This window comes from Danaus plexippus, chromosome 23 (assembly GCF_018135715.1).
Source record: "Danaus plexippus chromosome 23, MEX_DaPlex, whole genome shotgun sequence".
Classification (NCBI taxonomy): Eukaryota; Metazoa; Arthropoda; class Insecta; order Lepidoptera; family Nymphalidae; genus Danaus; species Danaus plexippus.
In genome coordinates this window covers 1,568,283-1,590,575 of record NC_083551.1, presented here as the reverse complement: position 1 = coordinate 1,590,575, position 22,293 = coordinate 1,568,283, and the positions used below count along the sequence as shown (strand labels likewise).

Here is a 22,293-nt window from a genome sequence, read left to right as displayed (position 1 = left end):
TGATGTAACATTTACTAAATAGTTTGACCAAAAAAAAAAATACTTTTATAAGTTTAAGAAGACATATCAGTTGAAGCCTGCTCTGGGGTTGATTTAAAAAAAATTGCAGCTTCTAGACCTGGTTCAGTCGACGTGAAAAAAAGTTCTTAGAATTTATGACAAAAAAAAAAAGAAAAGTATTTCCAACAATTTTATTACAACAATATCACAAAAGATCATAAAAATATTTACAAATAAAAACTCTTTTATTTCATTTTGTAAATAATAAGATAAGATTAAACATGACTGAAAATTATAATATAGTTATGAAGACATAGAATAATTTTGTACTTTGTACTCTAACTTATTGTAATAGTAAATGTTTCTTGACACAATTATATATTAAATTATTATTTAGCAGCAAATACCTATATGGTAGTCTTATAAAAACAATTCACTTATAAAAATTTTATTCTATTTTATTATTATAGGGCGTGATTAAAAACTTTTTTGATTTTTTTTTTTTCATTAAATACACAATTTATTAATTTATTTGTGGCTTCCATATCCCTCAAAAAGACCGCCATATTCTTTCGTACCTGTCCTGTCGCTGACTCTTCAAAGAAACTGTCGACTCACAGAAGTAAAATTTTGAATGTTACGAAATTTACGTCCATTTAATTCAATAATAATTCTCGAAAATAAAACCTAACTAACTTTAAAGCCAATTTCTATTTTAATATGAATTTAAACACAATAGCTAGCAATTTATAAATTGGTCCCAAAAGTCATTTTAACGTAATAAGTAAAGTAATAAATTAGCACCATTTTATTGTACAATAAAATTAATAACTTAGGCCTTTTCTTGTCTCTTTTTCCTGCAAAAAAAAAATAAGCAAAAATTATAGAATGCTATTAAAATAAAAAAAATCGTCAGGTCCAAAAAATAATCTAATACTCTAAATATAGTTACATGGTCTGGTGTTTTTCTTCATGAGGTAAACAGTGGACCTTTTTATCATTATTTAGTGACTTATTAAAAAGTAGTCTAATTGAGATTATTCCAGAAACCAGCTGACTGGCTCGATATTTAACCTTACGAAACGAATTTATAATAGTAGCAGTATCATAAAAAACAAATTAATGATCAAACTAACCCTGCCAGCATGTCTTGTATCTCAGAGAAGCTCTTTCCTTTGGTCTCTGGAACAACCAGCAGCGAGAAGGCGAACGCCGCGACACAACACCCACCGAACATGAGGAAGCCGACGTGACGGTCCAGGGACGGGAAGAATCTGGGGAACAGTTGGACGTGATACGGACCGTGACAGATAAATCGGATATCTTGATGATAATAACTTTTTTGAAGACTTAGAAGATTTTTTGGCTCAATAATTTAATTTTAATATCATTTGTTTAAGGGCGAAAACTTCTCAGCCATGGATTCACCGAGCGGGTGCCGGGTCCTCCGCGTTGAAGGAACAAGAGCTTCAACAATACCTAGGACTTGTGACCCAGGTGTAGGTTTAAGGGGTTAAACGCCCACCTCCACTGTCCAAGCTCCTCTCTCTACCTAATCAAATTTGCAACGAGCCTACCAGAGCTGCCTTAGAAGTACGGTCTAAGAATGAATTGATGTTAGTTCAGTCTCTTAGTAGGATGTGGAGAGATTTAGCTTTTCAAACTCTCGCTCCCACTTCTACCGGTAACATATTTACGACGAACATATTTTTAGTGAGTTAATTAGTAAGCTCGTAATACTTATTGACCTCGAGGACTTGGTCTTTGGGGATGTTGGTTTCCCAAGGAACAGTGAGCTCTGTTAACTCTATGCGCTTTAAAATTCGCGAATACATAAATATGTCTGGTCTGGAGGACGACGCAAAAGTATCGTCTGGGGCCTTATATCACTTCTCTTACGTGTCCATCATTATAGTCCAATCCGAAGCCGCTTTAAGGATAGAGTAAGGTTTGTAATAATTTTAGTATAGCTTGATGTCATAGTCGTAGATATAGGTTCAGGCCAACTTTAATATTCAACTTTTAATATCTCTCATTTGTCATTCCCCCCATACTAACTATATGGCCATTTCATCTTGTTTTTTAAACAAAAAATTTACTCACTAAACTCTTATATATTATAACGGACATACATTTTTCATAAGCAAAATCATAAACTCAATACTTCACTTTTTTCGGAGGTGGTAAACATAGGAAACAATGAATTTGTTACTACATACAAGTTTTAAATTACACTTAAATCATATCCTCAAAAACGACAATTGAAATGTTATTTTTCAAAAGTCAACTTCCTTCTATAACATGCAAATATCCAATACTCATTAGTAACTCACTTGGTAATCAGGAAGGACAATAGCCAGCAAAACGCTGTAGCTATCGGTGAGGCTGCAGCCTTAACTTCTATTGGGAATAACTCGCTCATCACCGCCCAGGGCAGGGGCCCGAGACCCCAACAGTACGTCACAATGAACAGCACCAGAGACAATATAGGAAGAAAGCTGATCGACGCTACCACTTCGCTCTCATTGTGCTTCAGCAGGAAAAACATTCCGAGCAGAATCTGGAGAGAAATGCAAAAAATAGGCCCTTGATTTGTTTGCTAGAATACTATTTCTAAATATTCATAGAAATAATATGCTTTTTAATGAGACCAGGTTTTTGAAACTGGTCCGAGACAATTCGTTTGAACAGTAACAAAAAGTAAGAAAAGCAGTATAGAGATTTAAGTTTCAAATATCATTGCCAGCAAAAGAACTTTTTGAATCTATATGAGACAAGTTTCCAACTTCGTTCTACCCTCATAAAGCTCTGTATAGTATAATATTAATGCAGGTAACTGACGTAGAAACGAGGAACGCTTAGTATTTTCTGGCAAAGTTAACTTCTGATAATCTTATTGTATCGTCTATCATTTTCCATATATATATGATTACGTGTGTCCATGGGAAGGAGTATCTGTAACTATTCTATTGTGTTTCAAAATGTTGTCAGATATAGCCGTTAAGAGTTATGGTCTTGGAGTGTTCAGTACTCACGGCTCCGATCGCTGTACCGCAGGCTGACACCATTAACAGCAGACGGCGGCCGAGACGGTCTACCACCACGGGAGTGATACAAGACGCTACCACCTGTTAGACGGACAAATGTATCACTGTATAATATATATATCCTGATTTCCTTAAATCAATACCAGCCAATCCTGCCCTTTTAAATGAAACTAGTATTTTACGGATAAACTACGCGGATTTTTATTATTTAAAAAACTACATAATCCCGACGTTTCGGTTACTTTTCAGCGACCGTGATCACGGGCAGACGAGATGGCATCTCGTAAATCATCTCTCATAAACATCTCTCGAAAAATATTAGTTTCATTTAAATGAATAAAACTTTAAATTAATAACACACTTTCATTTAAATGAAAATCATAGATCTCATTATGTGAATCCTGCCCTTGATAAAATTTCAATACTTTGGGATGATTTCGAATTTACTACGGAATATTTAAAAAAATATATCGCTTTTAAAATTGGTGAATCTACAAGAGGAAGTCTAGGACAAACCTGAACGGCTCCGATTATAATGGTTGCGATGGCAGGCTGGAGGTCGCTGCCAGAGGACTCGAAGATGTCCGTCATGTAGAACAGAACAGCGTTAATGCCACTGAACTGTTGGAAGAACACCAAAGCGCAGGATATATAGAACGCCTTGAAGTTACTGCCTTGGAACACGTCCATTACCTGGAGAAGAAATATTACAATATATATATTTTGTGATAATTTTTCATGTTTATTATCGAAATGTGACTGAATTAAATACCGTCGCTGTTTTTTCCATCGAGGCCTTAACGTCACTCTCGATGAGACTGAGCTCGGCTTCGACACCAGCTCGGGAACGGCCGCGGATGGTGCTGAGACACGACGCAGCCGCCTCGCGATCGCCTGACATTATCATCATTATCATATCATTATCGTGATGTGTTATTAATATAATGTTGAAGTTGAATAGCAGAAATTTCTGTTGTGTCTGCGCGCGTTATAATTTGTTTTGGCTTTAAGTATAATACAAATGAAAAACAGACGAAAAATTTTAAATTTACAAGAATTATTTGAACTTGCAACCCACGAAATGTAGTACATATTCTAGTCTAATTTGAATTTCAATATATAGATAATATACTATTATAACAGAATAATATTATCTCTACAATTGGCAATACATTATACGTTGTATAATGAATGAGGTGGTATTAATTTAGTACGAATTGGATTTGTTATTGATTATTTGTTAGTCGAATAGGCACAAGTTTACCTTTAAGGAGGTGGTATGTTGGCGTTTCCGGCATGAAGAAGAATCCTACAGCGAATACTGCCACGAAGGCTATACCGACGTAGGCTACATTCATGTACGTTGTGGAGGGTCCGATACCGTAGACCAGGATGTAACCAAGGGTTATGAACAACTGGAGAAACGATCCCAGGGCACCTCGAGATTCGTTCTAGAAGGAATGATAGAAGAAACAATGAACGAATGAAGGAATCACTTAATAAGTTACAAGCCGGCTGACAGAATGAATGATATTAATGAAGTTAACGAAGATCGTAATTCGTCATGTTTTTTAAGTAAATAAAATTTTTATTACAATAATTAAAACTCCTAAATATGTATGTACAATATAAAAAAGATCATAAGCAGTTCAAATACGGCTTATATGGCTTAGTTTATAATAAAAAAATTGGCATCAGACAAACTAGACCTGGCAAATATAATGTTATTGTCGTAACTACCTGTATGATAACGACAAATAAATATTTATTTAAATATATGCGAGGACGTTTCTTACACCTAATGTTCGAGATAAAGAAACACCGGTTATATATTTTTAATAACTTATTTTTCCATTACGCTCTTGTTCACCAAATATCTAGAGTCAAGCATGCTTGATTGCAAAAAAGATTTTTTTTCTATGATAACAGATATACTGTACATTAATATAATTTTATAAGAAGTAAATAATTATCATAAACGTATTATTTTAATTGATTTTATTGTATGAATTGAACAAATATATTTCGTAACGTGCCAACGAGAAAGTAAACATTATTGTTTGTTTGAGAAAAATGTATTATCAAGTCGTAACAAGAGCAAATTACTGTAATAATGAGGAACGCGTAATTAATTAAAGCATAAATTTTTTTAACAAGAGACAACATAGATTGCGCATTTTCAAGAGTTAAAACAAAGTGACTAACATATTAAAGTATTTTAAAATCACAAAATTTTGCTCGATTGTTTATTTTTTTTCATAGAGGATACAAATATTGGGGTAAATCAAAGCAATGTCGCGCGTAAGCGTCTCGTTTATAGTTCATTAACCTACGTTAATATTGTTATATTCAAAGAGTCATTGATGAAGAAAATGTTGACTCCTTGTATGCTGTGTGACGAGATCTTGAGTGAAGCATCGAGATATAGAGACATAAGGATATGTAAGATTTTAGCGTGCACATATAATGTGACTAAGTTTAACTCATACTAAGCGCTTTTTATTATTATATAACATAATCACGGTTTCGGTTTCGGTTTCGGTTCCTTAGCAGTAGTTATAGATTGGTGAAAACGAACCGACAATTCAAGATTATGTTGTTGTAAAACAATAATAAAAAGTGTAGTACACAAATGCTTAGCTTGATATAGACACGTGGAGAGACAGCTTCTGGTATTTTTGAATCGTGACTGACGCGTACTGAATTTGTTGTTATTTTTTTTTTTGTCGTGTATCATCGATTTTCTAACAATCGATAAAAATCCGGATAATTCAAGCGAGTGCTTCATAAAAAAAAATAACATACATGTCCAACATCATGACGTTATATGAAGCGATTACGGTAGTGATCACGTAAAAAACAATTTACAACAAAAAAATTATATTAACAAATTTAAATAATTTACCGTAGCGATTTCAGCGCAATACATCGGCGATATGGTAAAGAGCATCCCCACACCGACGCCCCAAAAGATTCTGGCTGCGTACAGGAACGCCATGTTCTCCACAGTTGCCACGAGGATCCATCCGAGAAGTAAAGGTACGGCTGAACTCAGGAGACCCCACTTCCTGCCAATCCTACCAGCCAAGTAACCACCCACGAATGGACCTGGAATTAAATAACATTGAAATAATTATACATATTCATTTACTAGGACGAGAATTTGTCTTCGTTTCAACCATATTGGCTGCAGTTGGCAATAGCCGCTAATATTATTTAAGATATCACAGATTTCCTTTTAAAATGTATCGAATATCTTACTGAGGTCAGATGATAAGGCTTGAGGAAGGAAAAGTTCAGAAGATGTGCCAAATTAAGGCCTTGGAGTCAATGTTTTTGATTGTCCTTATTTGCAATATATATTTGGGTTACCTAATATAGCTCCAATGTTGAGCACCGAACCCATCCACGCTAGCTCGTCAGCTGTTGCCGGTTTGTCAAGGATATCTGTTGTATTGTCCGATAGCTTCCCATTGATTGGTGACGTCCATCCCATGGAATAACCCGTGGAGGCGATCGCGATGTTCGCTGTTAAAACATAAATTTTATATATATATATATATATAAAATTACACGTTTATGATTCTGAACCATCGAGCACGGTAGCTCAAGGTAAAGGCAATCTATAAATCCCGCTCGCATCTATTAATTTTTCAACGTATATCCAATTAATTTTTTTTACACCAGTATAATATCATTGATTTAACATCAAAATTATACATATAACGTATCTCAGCACGTATCTCTCTCACACCCACTGTTATCCTAAAACGTAATTTTCAGCGTAATTGTTAAATAATTTAAAAATTGAATTGCAAATTGTTATTTTTAACATAACAGTAACAATACGCGAATAGAAGGAAATAAATTGACCAGTTAAGGCGATTAACCGCTTCACAATTTACAAATATGTTCGTAAAAATTTGAATATTTTTGTATTATTTTCTTGACAATTCATGTTTTAATTTATTGATTAACATCGCTGATATTATGATACGATTTTTTTTATAGAATGAACGTTGTTTAATACATAGATTTATTTTTAGTATCACAATACACGAGGAGGGTTATTGTTCACTTTACAGAGACACTTGATTGATGCTAAAAGATCATGGATTATATCCTGTCTTAAAATATCTCTGGCTGTGACTTGTTGTACACTGGATTTATTATATATATATACTCAAATATACCTTAAAAATTAAATATGCGCATGCGCATAACTCCAGTTTCTTTTCATAAATGTCTTTCGAGATGTATTTATTATAGTTTGTACAGTTTTCCTTATTGACATAATTAATGATTACTCTCTATATATTATTAGTAATCAAATAATTTTACTTGTTATGTTAAGTTAACACCAAAATAATACTTATATATTGTTTAAAAATAAAAGAAAATATTTAGAATGTTAAATATTTTCGATTTTTACGTATGTTTTTAGAAAAATATGTTCCAAACGCGGTTGTTTTGTAAGATCCTATGCACGTTAGTGTTGAAAAATCGATTGATAGTATCTAAACAGTTAATAAAGAACAATATGATTTATTGAATCTTTAACATAAGAGATTTTCGCGAGTTTTATTCATTTAAATGTAACTAGTATTTTTCGGATAAATCACGCGTAGTTTATTCGAAAAATACTAGTTTAATTTAAACTTTAACATACTTTTTGAACCTTTATGCTTTAAAGTTTAAGTCAATATATTTTTGTCAGATTCGGTTGTACAATCAAATAACCTACAAACTTGGAACGAGCTTGTCAGGTGACCGGGTTATATTTATGAGTATTGCGGAATGTACATTTTTGCAAAACTCCTCATAACCTGTATTTTGTTATTTTAAAAAACAAAATTTTTACGTAGCAAATACCTTTGACTCGCACGAAAAAATTGGCTCGTTTTTAACATTAAAGTTAAGTATCGTAATAAAATGTGCGTATTTAGGATTGCTTACTGTTTATTTCTGGATAAATGTAAATTAACTTGCATGTTTATCTGTGAATAATATGTTAGTAATAAAATTAATCGTGCCATTATCATTATTTTAATAATACGATAATGTATACGTTTGTCTATTTTCTATAAAAACTTTGAACTGTCAAATTTCCGTAATTCCCGAACAGTTCTGAAATTTTCATTCCTTTCCTCGACTGGCTATGCAAAAAAATATGGAGAATTTCACTTAATTTACTGAATATAGTATTATGATATTATTTAAGTTAAATTTATAATAATATTCGATGTAAATAAATTTGTTTGTAACAATTCAGACTTTATAAATTAAAAAAAAAACAATCCTTAACCTATTTAGATAAATTAATAAATCAATATCGATTATGTAATTCCGTTACGCGTGTTGATATTTATTATTGATAGACCGAAATGATTTTTATAGATCATGACGTCAATTGATTTAAATATCTTCCGATTTTTCAAGACATTTTAAATAGCGCCATCTGTTGGCGATTTTCCGATCTACAAAACGTCTTCAATTAATGCCTTTACAACAAGAAGTCTTATTCACTCAAAACAATAGAGGTGTAATTAACTTGATTGCAGGCACATTATTTTCATGCTCGTTTAATAATTTTCCATGTTGTATATTTAAGTATTACTCTGAGAATGTATGAGGTGTTTGTTTAATTTAGTCTTGTGGAATTTACGTCTTCGTAATATTGACAAGTACTACTTCATAGTTTTTAAACTATCCACTTGTATCTCTTATCTTTAATATGACTAAAAATTTTGATAATGTCAACCTATTTAAGTCAGAACATTTCAAAAGTAAGTTTCTAAAGCAGAGTACACTTGAGGGTGTCTGAAATTACTTCCTTAGAAGTTCTTTACTTTCACGACTAACTTGATTTCATTTAATTGAAAATCAAATCAAATGACCAACTTTTTCATTCCCCTGCTTTGTGACGTTAAATTCCAAATTCAAAACTTTATACACAAACAGAACAAAAAGTTTCCAAACCAAAAAGTTCCATTATTATATGAGACAGCTGTCAAAAGATTGTCACTAACATTAACATACAATAAACTAATTATATTTTATTACACGTCATCATATATAGACGAGAATATATACTTGTTATTTATCACCAAGGATAACGTAGAGAACAATTCTGAGTCCATTTCAGCGTCACACATTAATATATTAATGGAATATAAATATGCAACATGGCGCAAACGTTTCGTCTAGAAAAATTGTAATGTTTATGAGAATACAGTGAAGCGTACCTTACTGTAAGTTCACCTAATACTATCCAAACTTTTCAGCATTTCATTCAGTTGCATATGACGATACTGTCAAGTGTGATGAAATAAAAAACTTCAATACTAACAGTATTTCGTTTGGATATAAAACTCTTGGTAATTGTATAGGTCTTAATAGAGCAGGGAGGGTTTATTATTACAATCTCTAGGTATATATAATTGTAGAGCGCTTCGATGGATGTCGGATGAATATTCAAATTATTGGATAAATAAGGAATAAGTGGGTAGTTTCGATTTGTCTGCCGTTTAACCAGAATGCATACTATTTATTTCATATTAAAAAACTAGACATAATATACATAAAATATCTCAAATAATAAGGAAGGATTTTCTATTGAACTACATTCACAGAAAAATTGTCGACAATTTGCAAGTATCACTTACTGGGCCTAGTCTTACCCAATACTATCAGACTTATAGTTTACAAAAACTAAAAACTAATTGGTTACTATTTAAATTACTTGCTCTTTGTTAATTAAAATATATACCTACATTATTGTTTACAAAGAAAAATTTAGGACATTTGTCAGTGTGTACTATGAATAATGTATTCGCTTTGTTTTTGAACGTTAATGGAGATACTGAACTAAGTATACGATTTTAAATCATCATTTGAAGCAGAATAATCATTTAAAATGGAGTTAATTCTTATATATACAATATTTTATTACTAATTTAGTTTTTAACATGAAATTTTGGGCAGTCTAAGTTGAAACTATGGACGATAAAAGTGGAGAAAGCAACTGGTATTTTATAAACCAAAGTTTAAGGTTTGATTCCCATTCTTGTCAATAAATTTTTCATACTATATCTTCTATTCGTGTTTTTTTTATATTAAAGTCGAATGTGGAATATTTTTTTTCAATTAGAAAATAGATTATGAGGTAATCACGTACACAGTTCATAGGCGCGTGATAATAAGGTTACTAAGTTTCACGTACGTTGATCGCCTAGATAAAAATATCGATAAGTAAATAACATTAAAGTTTTCCGCATTTCATATGGAATATGTTTTGTATTGACATATTTTATCGTAATGGATATCGGTTAATCAGAACACGACGCTGGCTAACAAAAAAAACCTCCTGCGGTATTCGCACTCAGATATGAAAGGATTTTTTTTTTTTCATAAAAAGCTCTGGTTGATTTTGAACACCAAAGAGTTTAGTTGCGAATACTCTTTGGTTTATGAGTATATATTTTTTTACACTGAAAATTTATTTTATTCCTTTTGATATGAAAAAGGTGATAACAGAAATCAAGACTGCGTACAAAATTCTTTATAAAAACAAAGGCATAGTATGACATTGAAAGATTTCGTTAATGATATATTATATTCATTAACGAAAAGCAAATAATGTGCCAGATAGATAGAAAAGAAGGTCGCGATTAAAATCCCGAATATATATGTTATTAAAATCTAATTAATAATATATTAATAGACATAAAAAAATATTTCGCGCTTTGATATAATAAAACATGTTTGACATTTAATTGATTAATGAATGTAATTATACCATAAATTAATCTATCGTTTCCGTTTTTTTTTAATATTTATTGTAATATATATATACAAAGATAACGAAACGTTAGAAAGAAGTATTTTTTTTTCTTTAAAATAAAATCTTGTCAATTAAATCCTCCTTTCTGTATCCTTATTAAAATTTTATTACGTCGAATATTTTATAATACCCCACGTATATATATGTGTGGTGTAATGATTTTTTTTATATCTTTATTATCTGTATACAAATGAAACTATTACAAACATGGATGTGTTTTTCATTATTGTAGATAACCTCTGTATCATGTAACATAATATTTAATTTTATTACCAGTTTTATCAACCATCATAAACATTATCATGTGCATTGAGTTATGAAATTTACACTCTTTTTTTAAACTTGAAAATACGTTATCGTTAAAAAAAAACATTAGCTGTATTCGAAAGGTTCTTCGTCTATTAAAGTAGATCAACTGAGAAATTAGCAAGTTTCTAATGTGTAGCACGATTACAACATTCAAATTTGGAATGTTAAATAATTTTAAAATTAAATAAAACCGAACATATATTCTCGAAAACATAACTCTGTATTAATGCATATAGCGTTAAAAAAATGTTGCCTTAAATGTATTTTTTAAATTCTAAATTTAAATTCTATTTCGTTTCCAGATGCCGACGGCTTTTATTCATCACCTTAGTACAGAAGACTGTCACACCCTTCACTATTTTATCGATATTTTTTAAACGATCTATATAATGTCAACATCCATTGTGACCTGTCTTAACTTTGAATACAATTATTTAATAAACTCTCCAAAGCATAATAAGGTGTATAAATTTATTGATAGAGTTTAAAATCAAGTGATCCAATCCATCACAACCGCTGTAATAACTTTGCATTTGATCTCTTCAACTTTGAAACAAAAACAGTTGTTAAATATAGATTAGAAAAGCTGATTTAACACTTCTTACCGCGATTTAAATTAATAAAAAAAAATATATAAAACTACGATGAATTATATTAACTAAATAAATATTTAATATTCTCCGAACATATCGATAGAGCCGTAACTTATATGAATTTCACATATTAATGGCATAATAATGTAGGCCTAGTTATAATTTATCAGCACTAAATAAAAAAAAATCACTCACATCACAAAATAATATTGTACAAAATAAAAAAAAATCACGTTAAATTGGCGGGCGATATTCAAATTTCGAACATACCGATGCCCGCGATGATGTATTGCCGCCACAGCTGCCCTGCCTCCATCCTGTGCGCCTGCTGGTTGACTGCGCCGGTAGACACCGGGTCGTACGAATAACTTCTATCCATCTTTGACGTCACGCGTTAGTTCGCGTGTGTTTGGCAAACACGACGGTTCCAACTCTGTAATGTGTTCTATTTTTAAATTTGCCGCCATCTTCCCTTCGGGAGTTTATTTTTTATGTATCAAAAGAGATGCAGTTTTTATATATATACATATATAAATTGTTTGATGTATATTAAGTGTGTATGGGGATGTGTTGTTATAATGTTTGTAATGAAAACTAAGAGTGCTGTTTATAATATCAAACAGGATAAAACTATCCTTTAATAACGCTACCATATGTGTCAATACTCAATGGCAACGCCGAAGCCGTGCTGAATAAAAAATCATATGCTATATACATTATTACACCGTTATCTAGAAACGAGTTGAGATCCTTCGTATAATAAACGATATGTTAATTATAAATACAGGTATAAATGTCGTTTGAATTCCAATACTAGTAAACACATTGCAAAAATAGAACATTAGTGTCACAAGAAAATCATTATAAAATATAAGAATGATTTTAATTATATCACATATATCATTTAGAGTGAAGAAAATTGTTATTACACATATAACAAAAGTTCTTTTTTTTTTGGCGGAAAAAATTTTGCATATGCCGCCATAAGGAAAGTCATTTCATATGTCGTATTGTTATTCTCTCGACATATGTTTTGTTAGAAGGAAATATGAAAGAAAATTACAAGGGAAATAGGATAAACATTAATTTCCTGTTGTAGGAAGTTTAATAGATTGGTGTCCAGATGTGTTTTTAAATGTTCCGAGGCATTTACGTGTAATGATCGTAATTATTCATCCAGATCTTTATCGACAAAAATATAAATTATTATTTTATACAATTCTATTGACACATAAAACGAGAGTGACTAATATATTTTTATCTGTACACTTCCGTTATAATATTTTACTTATTTTAGTTCGTAGGTCTTCTTTCATTATCTTTATATTTGCTTACCATATTATATAAATTTGATAATAAAATTTTATTTATTATTATCTGTTATTTAATAATATTTAATGGCAAAAAATTGCTGTCAAATAAATGTAGCGCTTATAAAAAAAATATATATTGTTTTAATTACAATACGTTTATAAAAAAAATATTAATATATTTATTCTGGAATTTTTATTGTAAAAATTTTATAATTAAGGACTGAAACAAAAATATTTTTCAGACCTTTTAATTAAGTCTACAGTGAACATGGTTCAAAAGAATTAGTAATGTGGGGCAAACGTGTATATCCGTATATTCTTGTATATATGTCTTAGAATAATAAAGATTTAAGTAAACTTAGTCATACTGTAATAGGAAATTAGTTATACATTTTTATAATACATTTTTTTTTGTCAATTTATAGTTCTGTAATAGTTTCGTTCTAAGCAATTGTAGTAGTTAAGTTGTCAAAATCACGACGACATTGATCCAAAGTAAAACTCGAATGAGTTTTTGATACCACCTTTAATAACGTATTATTGTTCTTTACATGTATCCGTTTATAAATAAATAAATTAAATTAAATTAAAATAATTTGGGTGAACACAGTCAAGCACTATACAGTCGAAATTCAATATATATACGCTATAATTGACATTACATAAATAAAAAAATACCGCGAAATTTTTGACCTATTGATTTTTTTTATATTCGTAGTTTAAAAGCATTGAGTGGAACCTCTTTTGTATGTTATTATTCCAGGTAATTGTATATTTCTCAATTTTTCAGTTTTGACAAGTCTGTTGTCGGAGAATGATAAATATATTTTTGATGTTCACAATTATTTTCAAACTGATAAACTGTTCAGATATTTTTATCTTTTTCCATATGTTTATTTGATGTGTTGTTTATACTCTATTTTATCTCACATGTAAAATATAATATTTGAACATTGATTTTTTTTTTATATCTCATATTATCTATCTGTGGATGAGGTACCTAGAGGGGGAATAAATTTTTTATTATCGGAAATCGTTTAATTTAACAGAATGATCTGGTTTTATATACATAGAATATATCAAGAGTTAATGAATTCGTTACGTACACTTAAAAGCTAATTTAGTACAAAAACTAAGTAAAAAAATATTTTAGTAAACATATAAGTACATATTGTTTTGGGTGACAATACAGCTTGTGTATTTAACGATTTTTTAATATTTTTTATACTATTCAGTCTCCTCGTAAACATAATAATTTAAGCCCGTTTATGTACAGGTGTCCCTAATGAATTGATAATCTCAACCTTCAAATTATAATTAAATACAAATTCTTCCCATTGCCTTGCCTGTTGGAGCCCGTATTTTTCCTATGAGGACATATTGACAATTTGTATAATCTTTTATTGTTTTTTTTTATAACAAACATTTTTTTTATGAACAAATTGACATTTCATCTATCTATCGTTGTTTTTTAATCTTTCTATGTAGCGATTTCTAATTGAGCAAAAACTGAAACTTATATATTTAAGTAATTATTAACATAAAAATATTATAAATCAACCGGTTAATCGCGCCTTAAATAATATTAAAGCAAGGTCAAGGAAATAAAAATGATAACCAAAACAAATCAGGCGCTAAGTTTTCTAATGTGAAAATTTTTCCTTCATTCTTATCTCGGCGTGTTCCACTTAACAATATTTAATGTCGGAATAATAAAAATTATTATTGTCCTAAATGTATGTATGAATTATTTGCCTTATCTTTAAGTGTTAGTCCACCTTGGCTCTCAAACATTATCGAGGCGTTCCTGATTGGAGTGGAATCCTTGCTATTGTGTTACAACTCATCATCAAGTGTTTCTAGCAATGACATTTAATATATATTTACTTATTTTAATTAGTAATTGCATTATATACATACATGTACATATATTTTAAACTATTTCGCCCTTTAATTATAGACATATAAAGTACTAACTTTAAAGATATCTATGGATACAAAATGTATATTTATATATATATAGTTATTATTTTCTATTTCCACTGACTTTATAATATAACCGTACTACAGCAACGTCATAAATAACTTCATTAGAAAAGCAAGAAAACATAAAATACTAATAGCCTTTTTAAATATTATAAATGAAAATTCAACAATACGGTTTACAACCACAATAAATCCATAAAGGCTGCTGATAATCATTACCACTTATTACAGGTAGCTTTTAACTTTAAGTGTTTTAAATGACGTAAGTATAAATGCATTAGGCTGGAAAAAAAAAAAAATTGTGACACATCAAACTGTTTGTCTGATGCCGTTGCTGACACTGAATTTAAAAAAAAAATGAAATGTCAGCCACCGGTTAGGATTTTTATCCGTTGATTATATAAAAGGTTATTCAATGGAAATTCAGAATCTTAAATCAAAATTCATATCAAAAATCCACGGAAGATTGCTGCTTATATTTTTTGATAAGCCGATATTATTTTACGTTATCAATTTTGTTATATCTGTAATCACATATTAATCTGTTTATCCTTTTTTTTATTTAGCGTTAATTGACATTTACCTACGTGTCTATATCAGGTAACTTTAATTCGGAACAATATTTTATTAAAATATTTCAGATTCGTATAATCGTATATGTATTACGTAAAATTAACGTATAATAATTTGTAATAGTTTAAAAAAAGTTAAGTAGTTTTATAAGAACTCCTTATTAAAAAATTATTGAAAGACAGTTAAGAATTTACATTTATATATTAATAAATTTGAAATTATATCGTAAACTTGATTACTTTACGATATATTAAAAAAAAAAATGTTATTAACTGCCATTTCGTTTACATTAATATATAATGCCAATATTACGATTCGTATAATTTATAGAGAAGGAAAAAGATTAACTATTTAATCTTTATAACATTGCTTGAACATTTTAGTGGGTGTGTCGTAAAAACTAACATACTATTTACAACTCCACTAATCTAAACCCACTCCCGAAAACCTATTCGCTTATCAAAGCAGATAATATAAAAAATATATATTAAATTTTATTGAGCCCTTCTGATATATTCAATGAAAATTTTTATTACTGCAAAATTTATCGCAAAAAACTTACTGTTTGCTAGTGGCGGGATGTGTAGACCGACTGACAGCGTGCTTATAACTCAGTTCACTGATATGCTATGTTTTATACAAACATCATATCAGAGTGTGCCAAATGAATAATAGTTGAACCGAACAGAAAAAACCTTTATCCTTACAATTAAATAAAAAAATAAAATAAAAAAAAACCGCTTTAAAAGTTATTCTACGTCTTACGTTTACGAATCAACACGTATGCATTTAATATAATACATATAAATATATCGTAACAAGTTTGTTTTTTAAGTAAATTGATAATTCCATAGATTAAAAAACAATTTGAATTATCTTATTGATAAAAAAAAAAAATACTTACATTAGAAACGGCAACGCGTCGACCAAATACGACGATTGATTAATAGGAAATAATTTAATAGCACTTTTGATAACATATATTATCTATTACAAATGTATTATGTCGCAAAATAATGATAAATAAATCCAAATAAATAAATAAATGAATAAATTTTCTCTGTTATTTTTATTTTTTTAAGCCATTTATTCTTAAAATCGTTCTTTGAATACCTGGTCAAGGGCTTTGAGAGATTCACAAGGGCTGTACTTTGATCTGACGGAAGCAATGCGTTTCTTACTTCTCACGTACACTTAACTTCGGATATAAATGCAGGCGGAATATTTTAAGATGTCCGTCTCTTGCATAAACGAATTTCAACAATTAAAACAATTTTTCTGCAGACAGTCCAACAAACAGTAGCGGGATTATTATGGAATTGATTTATAAAAAAAAGTTTTTTAAAAGTATAAATTACTAATTAATAAGAATATATCTATATAAAATAAATTAATCATTGGATTAAAAAAAATAAAAATGTGTATTTTGGTACAAAGAAACAATATAGAGTAAGTGAAATATTAAAAAAGCGTGGATTCTATTCGTTTCTAAGTTATCACTCAGTAAGTTATTGAACAAGTAGGTATCCTTACCACAAGAATATATTGTGATACTGAATACGTAGCGTCTCCAGTTTGTAAATCATAGCATACGATAGAATAAACGGAGGCTTACGAATGACAAATTATAAACGCCATATACTCCGTGTAAGGATTCAAACTGGTGGTAAGGACTAAGTTGTAAAACAAGTTTGAAAAACTGTTTTGTATAATCACAGTTTCCGTACTTCGATCGCGGTTCCTAGTATAAATGTTTATTACTAGAATAATTCGAAATTTCATTAATAACTTCGTTTAAAAATAATTTCGTTGAATTTTTCACATGTTTTATTTTTTATATGATACTTATTATGTTTATATGTATCACGGAAGAAATATCAAATGACGCGTAGAAATATATATATAATCACAAATAAATTATTCCTACATCATTAAGCATTGGTGGTTTATATATTATTTGTAGCAAAAACCAGTACTTCTAAGATGCAACATTATCTAGACATAGATTTTAAACGTTCTTACGTATAATTTTCTATAATTTACATTTACATCGACTTCATTACGAATGCTGCGGTAAAGAGACTAGTTACTTCATTAATATCATACAAATGTACATTCCAGCAACATAATCCTATGTATTTACTAGTTTTTGCCAGCGACTCCATCCATGTGAACAACGGAATTGCGCCGAGATAAAAGTTTAAAGTGGGTTAAAACAATACAAATAGTAACCTACGTTGAAGTATTTTCATTTTAAATAATCTAGTTACCGACTGCAGCGTCATCTGTCGGAATAATTTGGGAATCTAAACGCCACCCAAATACATACAAAAGAATTCATTCGAATAGATAAAGCCGTTTAGAAATTCGGTAACATATACACGTGAAGAAGAAATATATACATACATCATAAGCATTGCAATAGACTAAGGTTCTTATTCCAGCAACCTAAGACCGGGTCACCCTTACTCATTTTCCAAGAAGTTAAAGACCTCCAACTTGCTCATTTACTCCCACTCAACAATAGTCCATTTCACCCACCTGAACAAGAACATTAATCAGGTCATTGGTATACATCCATATTATCATCATCATCAGCCAATTGGAGCCCACTGCTTAGCAAAGGCCTCTTCTCACATGGAGAAGGTTAGAGCACTAATCACCACGCTTACTCAAGACGGGTTGGCGATTTCAATCTTATAATTTGAACTTATAAGACCAGGTTTCCTTCACCGTCCGTCAGTCGTGTTTAAATATTCTTAGAAAGTACATATGACTCGGAAAACATCATATTGGTACTTACCAGGTTTCGAACCCGCGCCCTTACGTATGAGAGGCGGGCCTTTAACCTCCAGGCCACCACGACTTTTTACATATATAAGAACATCCATTTCTTTAGCTGACGTATCAGATTGTCATCCAAAAAGTAAAGTCCGTATATAAAATAAATTTCTCGTCCGTATTATTCCTGAGGGGGGTTATAACGGAGCTTTCAAGGATTTGAATTATGCTGTATTTTCTTGCTCTTTCTTGGAAGTCCCTTAGCACAACTTAATCTACTTCTGAAGCAAGTTATCATATAAAATTAATGCGTATCAGGAACACCACTAACATTCGTATCTGAAGATAATATAGCTCCTGCCATTTGGTTGCACAACTTATGCCAAATAGGATTCGAGGCGATTGAAGAGTATTTAAATTATTGTTAGAGGGGATCAAAGTAATGGGGCATATTATGACAGATAAAGTGGGTGTGTCCAAAAGTACAAGGAGAATAAGGATTTATATATATTGGAACAATAAACTACGACATCTGTAGCAGTTAGAACAGGTGAAGACGAACTATTTTAATACCTGGATCTCATTCAGAAGAAAACATTTGTCCCAAAGATATTATTCTTCTTAGAGACACGTGTGAAGAGATCTATAAGCAAGGACTGTAATTTGTGCAAAAAAAATATATTTTAAAACTGTATAATGTACAATATGTGTATGTTAATTTAATACAATATATGTAATGTCTATAAAATGCTTTATTTCATTCTTTATCATTTTTTTCCATTAAATAAGTAATCCAAAGATTCCAATAATCCGGCACCCTCGGGTTTTTGATAGTGTCGGATTAAGACGCAAAAAGCGATCACTCTTTACCATTATATATTTTTAATATTAATTTTAATTGTACTATCGTCTGAACTGAACAACCAAACGTCATTACGGAAAACAAATATTGTGTTGCAGAAATTTATGTTAAGCTTTCTAGTTTTATTTATTGAGTGAGGCGAGCGGAAACCTATACCGGCGCGGGCGGCTCGAATTATTCATCCAAGGAGATGGGATCGGCAACCGAATGTCCGAGCTAGTCGAGATTTTTATATTAGATAGAACTGTTATCGGGTGGGTTTCATAAAAAACAAAATTTAGGTTCTATCATCTATTTGAATTTTTGGGGCCGGTAAACGGAACCTAAAAAATCGGGTTGGTACCGATTGTGAGGTCACTTCAATAACTCTACACCGTAAGCTTTTTTTTCGATCGGAGTGAGAAACAATGCGTAGATGGCTCACCTACTATACATCAATTATTGCTGTTTTTCGTCTAGAGTTAAGTTAGATTTGAAGATGCTACAAACATTATTATTATTGTAATGTTAATGTCATTAGAGATTAATTACGATAACCTATAATTTTCATAATTTTTTTCAATTAATATAGATGTTTTTTTGTTACTCTCGATATATTAACTCCATAAACCCTGTATGGACATTTAAATAATGTAACAACATTAGGTCCTGATAATTGTAGAAACTTTAAAATGGTTATTTAATATGCATATGTATATAATCCTATTTTAATAGTACCTTACTCTTATAAACGCGGAAGTGCGCTTTAATTTATACTTCTATATTAAGTTAAACATAAGCTAATCAAATAAACTGAATTAACTAAAATTCTTCAACAACACACTATGTTACGGTAACTATTTGTTATCTTCATTATCTGTATAAAATCTTCTAATACAACAATAAATCCGATAAAAAAAAATACTTTGATTCAGCATTATGAGATAAAAATATAAGATAAATAAAAATTACTCGTCTGTGACGCTTTCTATTCTATTCTATTCTTGAGTTATTTGTGTTACCTAATTGATGTTACGCTAATTTCACTTGTGAATATTAAATTGAGACGAGAATATAAACATGAATATTATACTGAACTGTCTAAAAACTTGTCCCTGAATAAATAAGGTCACGATTAGATAGGTACTTAGAATTTTGATAATACTGAAACGTTGATGTATCCAAAACAAAAATATTGAACACGATGTATAAAAGCGGTTAGTTGATGAAAACAAACATTCCATACTTTGATGTTATTCTGATTAGTTAATGAATATATAATAGTAAAGGGAGTAAGGATTTGAAGTTAATGGTCAAGGATATCAGAAAGAAGGAGGGGAAATTCCAGGGCAACTAAATAATATAAGATATAGGGTCCATCGTTGACTGCGTACTCGAAAAGAGCTGTAGTTATTTTATTTTTAGCCAGAACTCATCACATTCATTCGACTTTTAGAACATTAAAAAAAACATGAATAATATGTGAAAAATTAAATTCCATAACCCGAACAGTTGCGGGACAACCACCAGACACCCGGGAGACTGGCCGGAAGAGGCGACAGCAAGCCTAGGGGTCTAAATAACCCCAAAAAGTGCTGGTGCAGACGCAAGGGTAAACCACTGCAGCCTGCAACTATCTTCCCATGAAAGTCATCATGTATACGGATCACTGATACGTGATGACCACGACGAGATGCAAAGACTCTTGCGCCGATGATGATGATGATGCAATTATTTACTTGATAAAATGTATTTACTATTAATATCTCATAATACGAAATCTATGTTATTTGCCAAATAAAATATTGTTCCATATCATATGTAGCTGAACGTAATGAATCATAAAGTAAGTTAATTTGATTCCGCAAACACCTTATCGACCGTCCACTCGAGGGTATCACGAACGGCGCCAATGTTACACGGAATTGCGGAAACTAAGTTCAGAAACACCCTTACAATTATTGCATCTTAAACGAAATACTAATCGTTTCTCGTTGCTCATTGAATAACCCATGTTAATACTATAATGCGCAAACATATATATATATATATATATATATATATATATATGTATGTATATATATATATATATAAGATTTGTCTCTCTGTTCTCGTTATATACTCCGACTTGTATATATAAAACATAAACAAAATAGTCTTTTATTCAGCGATTCAAAGGTTTAATAGATATTAAATGTCGAAAAAAACTGAATCTTTAAGTGTTTATTACAAAAAAAATAATGTTTTTCTCAAAATATTTATTATTTTGATATACAATGTTTTTTTACCTTAAGCATCACAGATAACAATAACTTATTGAGACATATAATAATTTAAATATAACTTTTTTACATTCAATTTGATGAACGAATTCGAAGGTTCCTTTTTTAAATATGTAGATTAAAAATGAAAGCCTGGCCATTTCAGAAAGGGGAAATAAAGTCTAAGCTATTAACTTTTAAAACGCATCTATGTCAATAATGTGTCTGGCGATTTTATTCATATTTGAAAATTATAAAAAATTTCCTTTAAATCGAACTAATTCATTAATTAACAAATACGTGATACTTAGAACATTAACGACAGAGTTTATAAGGAAAGAGTTTTTATATTTATAAAACATAATTTACCGGATAATTTATAATCTATCAACATATATCTTTGATACTCTACAACTTGTAATTAAGTGTACTTATCATTTCTTTGCTGCATGTTACACACATATTTTTTCGCATCAACTTGTAAAATTTCCAATACAGTTATCATTTGAAGTGTTTACTTTTGTTAATTATCGTTGTAAATGACTAGTAATGTAGTGCTTCAGGATACGTCATAGTAGTTACTTAATAATACAACTACACGTAAGCACTATATATATATAACATGGAATTATGTTACATAGCAAAATAAATACCAACATCTTTCATATTACAAGTTCGATCAGCCGAAATGTGTGCTAGGTTCATTGTTTACTGGTTTACATTGACATAACAATATGGCGTAGTAT

General features: G+C 30.3%; 1 protein-coding gene across 1 annotated transcript; it reads right to left on the bottom strand.

Annotated features, from left to right (window-relative positions):
• Window positions 1-176: 176 nt before the first annotated feature.
• LOC116774703 (facilitated trehalose transporter Tret1) lies at window positions 177-16,654 on the bottom strand. Its single transcript, XM_032667433.2, has 11 exons — window positions 16,569-16,654; window positions 12,063-12,225; window positions 6,420-6,575; window positions 5,953-6,155; window positions 4,312-4,498; window positions 3,820-3,941; window positions 3,564-3,740; window positions 3,036-3,128; window positions 2,334-2,560; window positions 1,137-1,274; window positions 177-857 (listed from the first exon to the last, which is right to left on the bottom strand). Exons 2-11 carry the CDS (start codon window positions 12,169-12,171, stop codon window positions 833-835), a joined length of 1,437 nt encoding a protein of 478 aa, XP_032523324.2. The 5' UTR covers window positions 12,172-12,225; window positions 16,569-16,654; the 3' UTR covers window positions 177-832.
• Window positions 16,655-22,293: the final 5,639 nt, after the last annotated feature.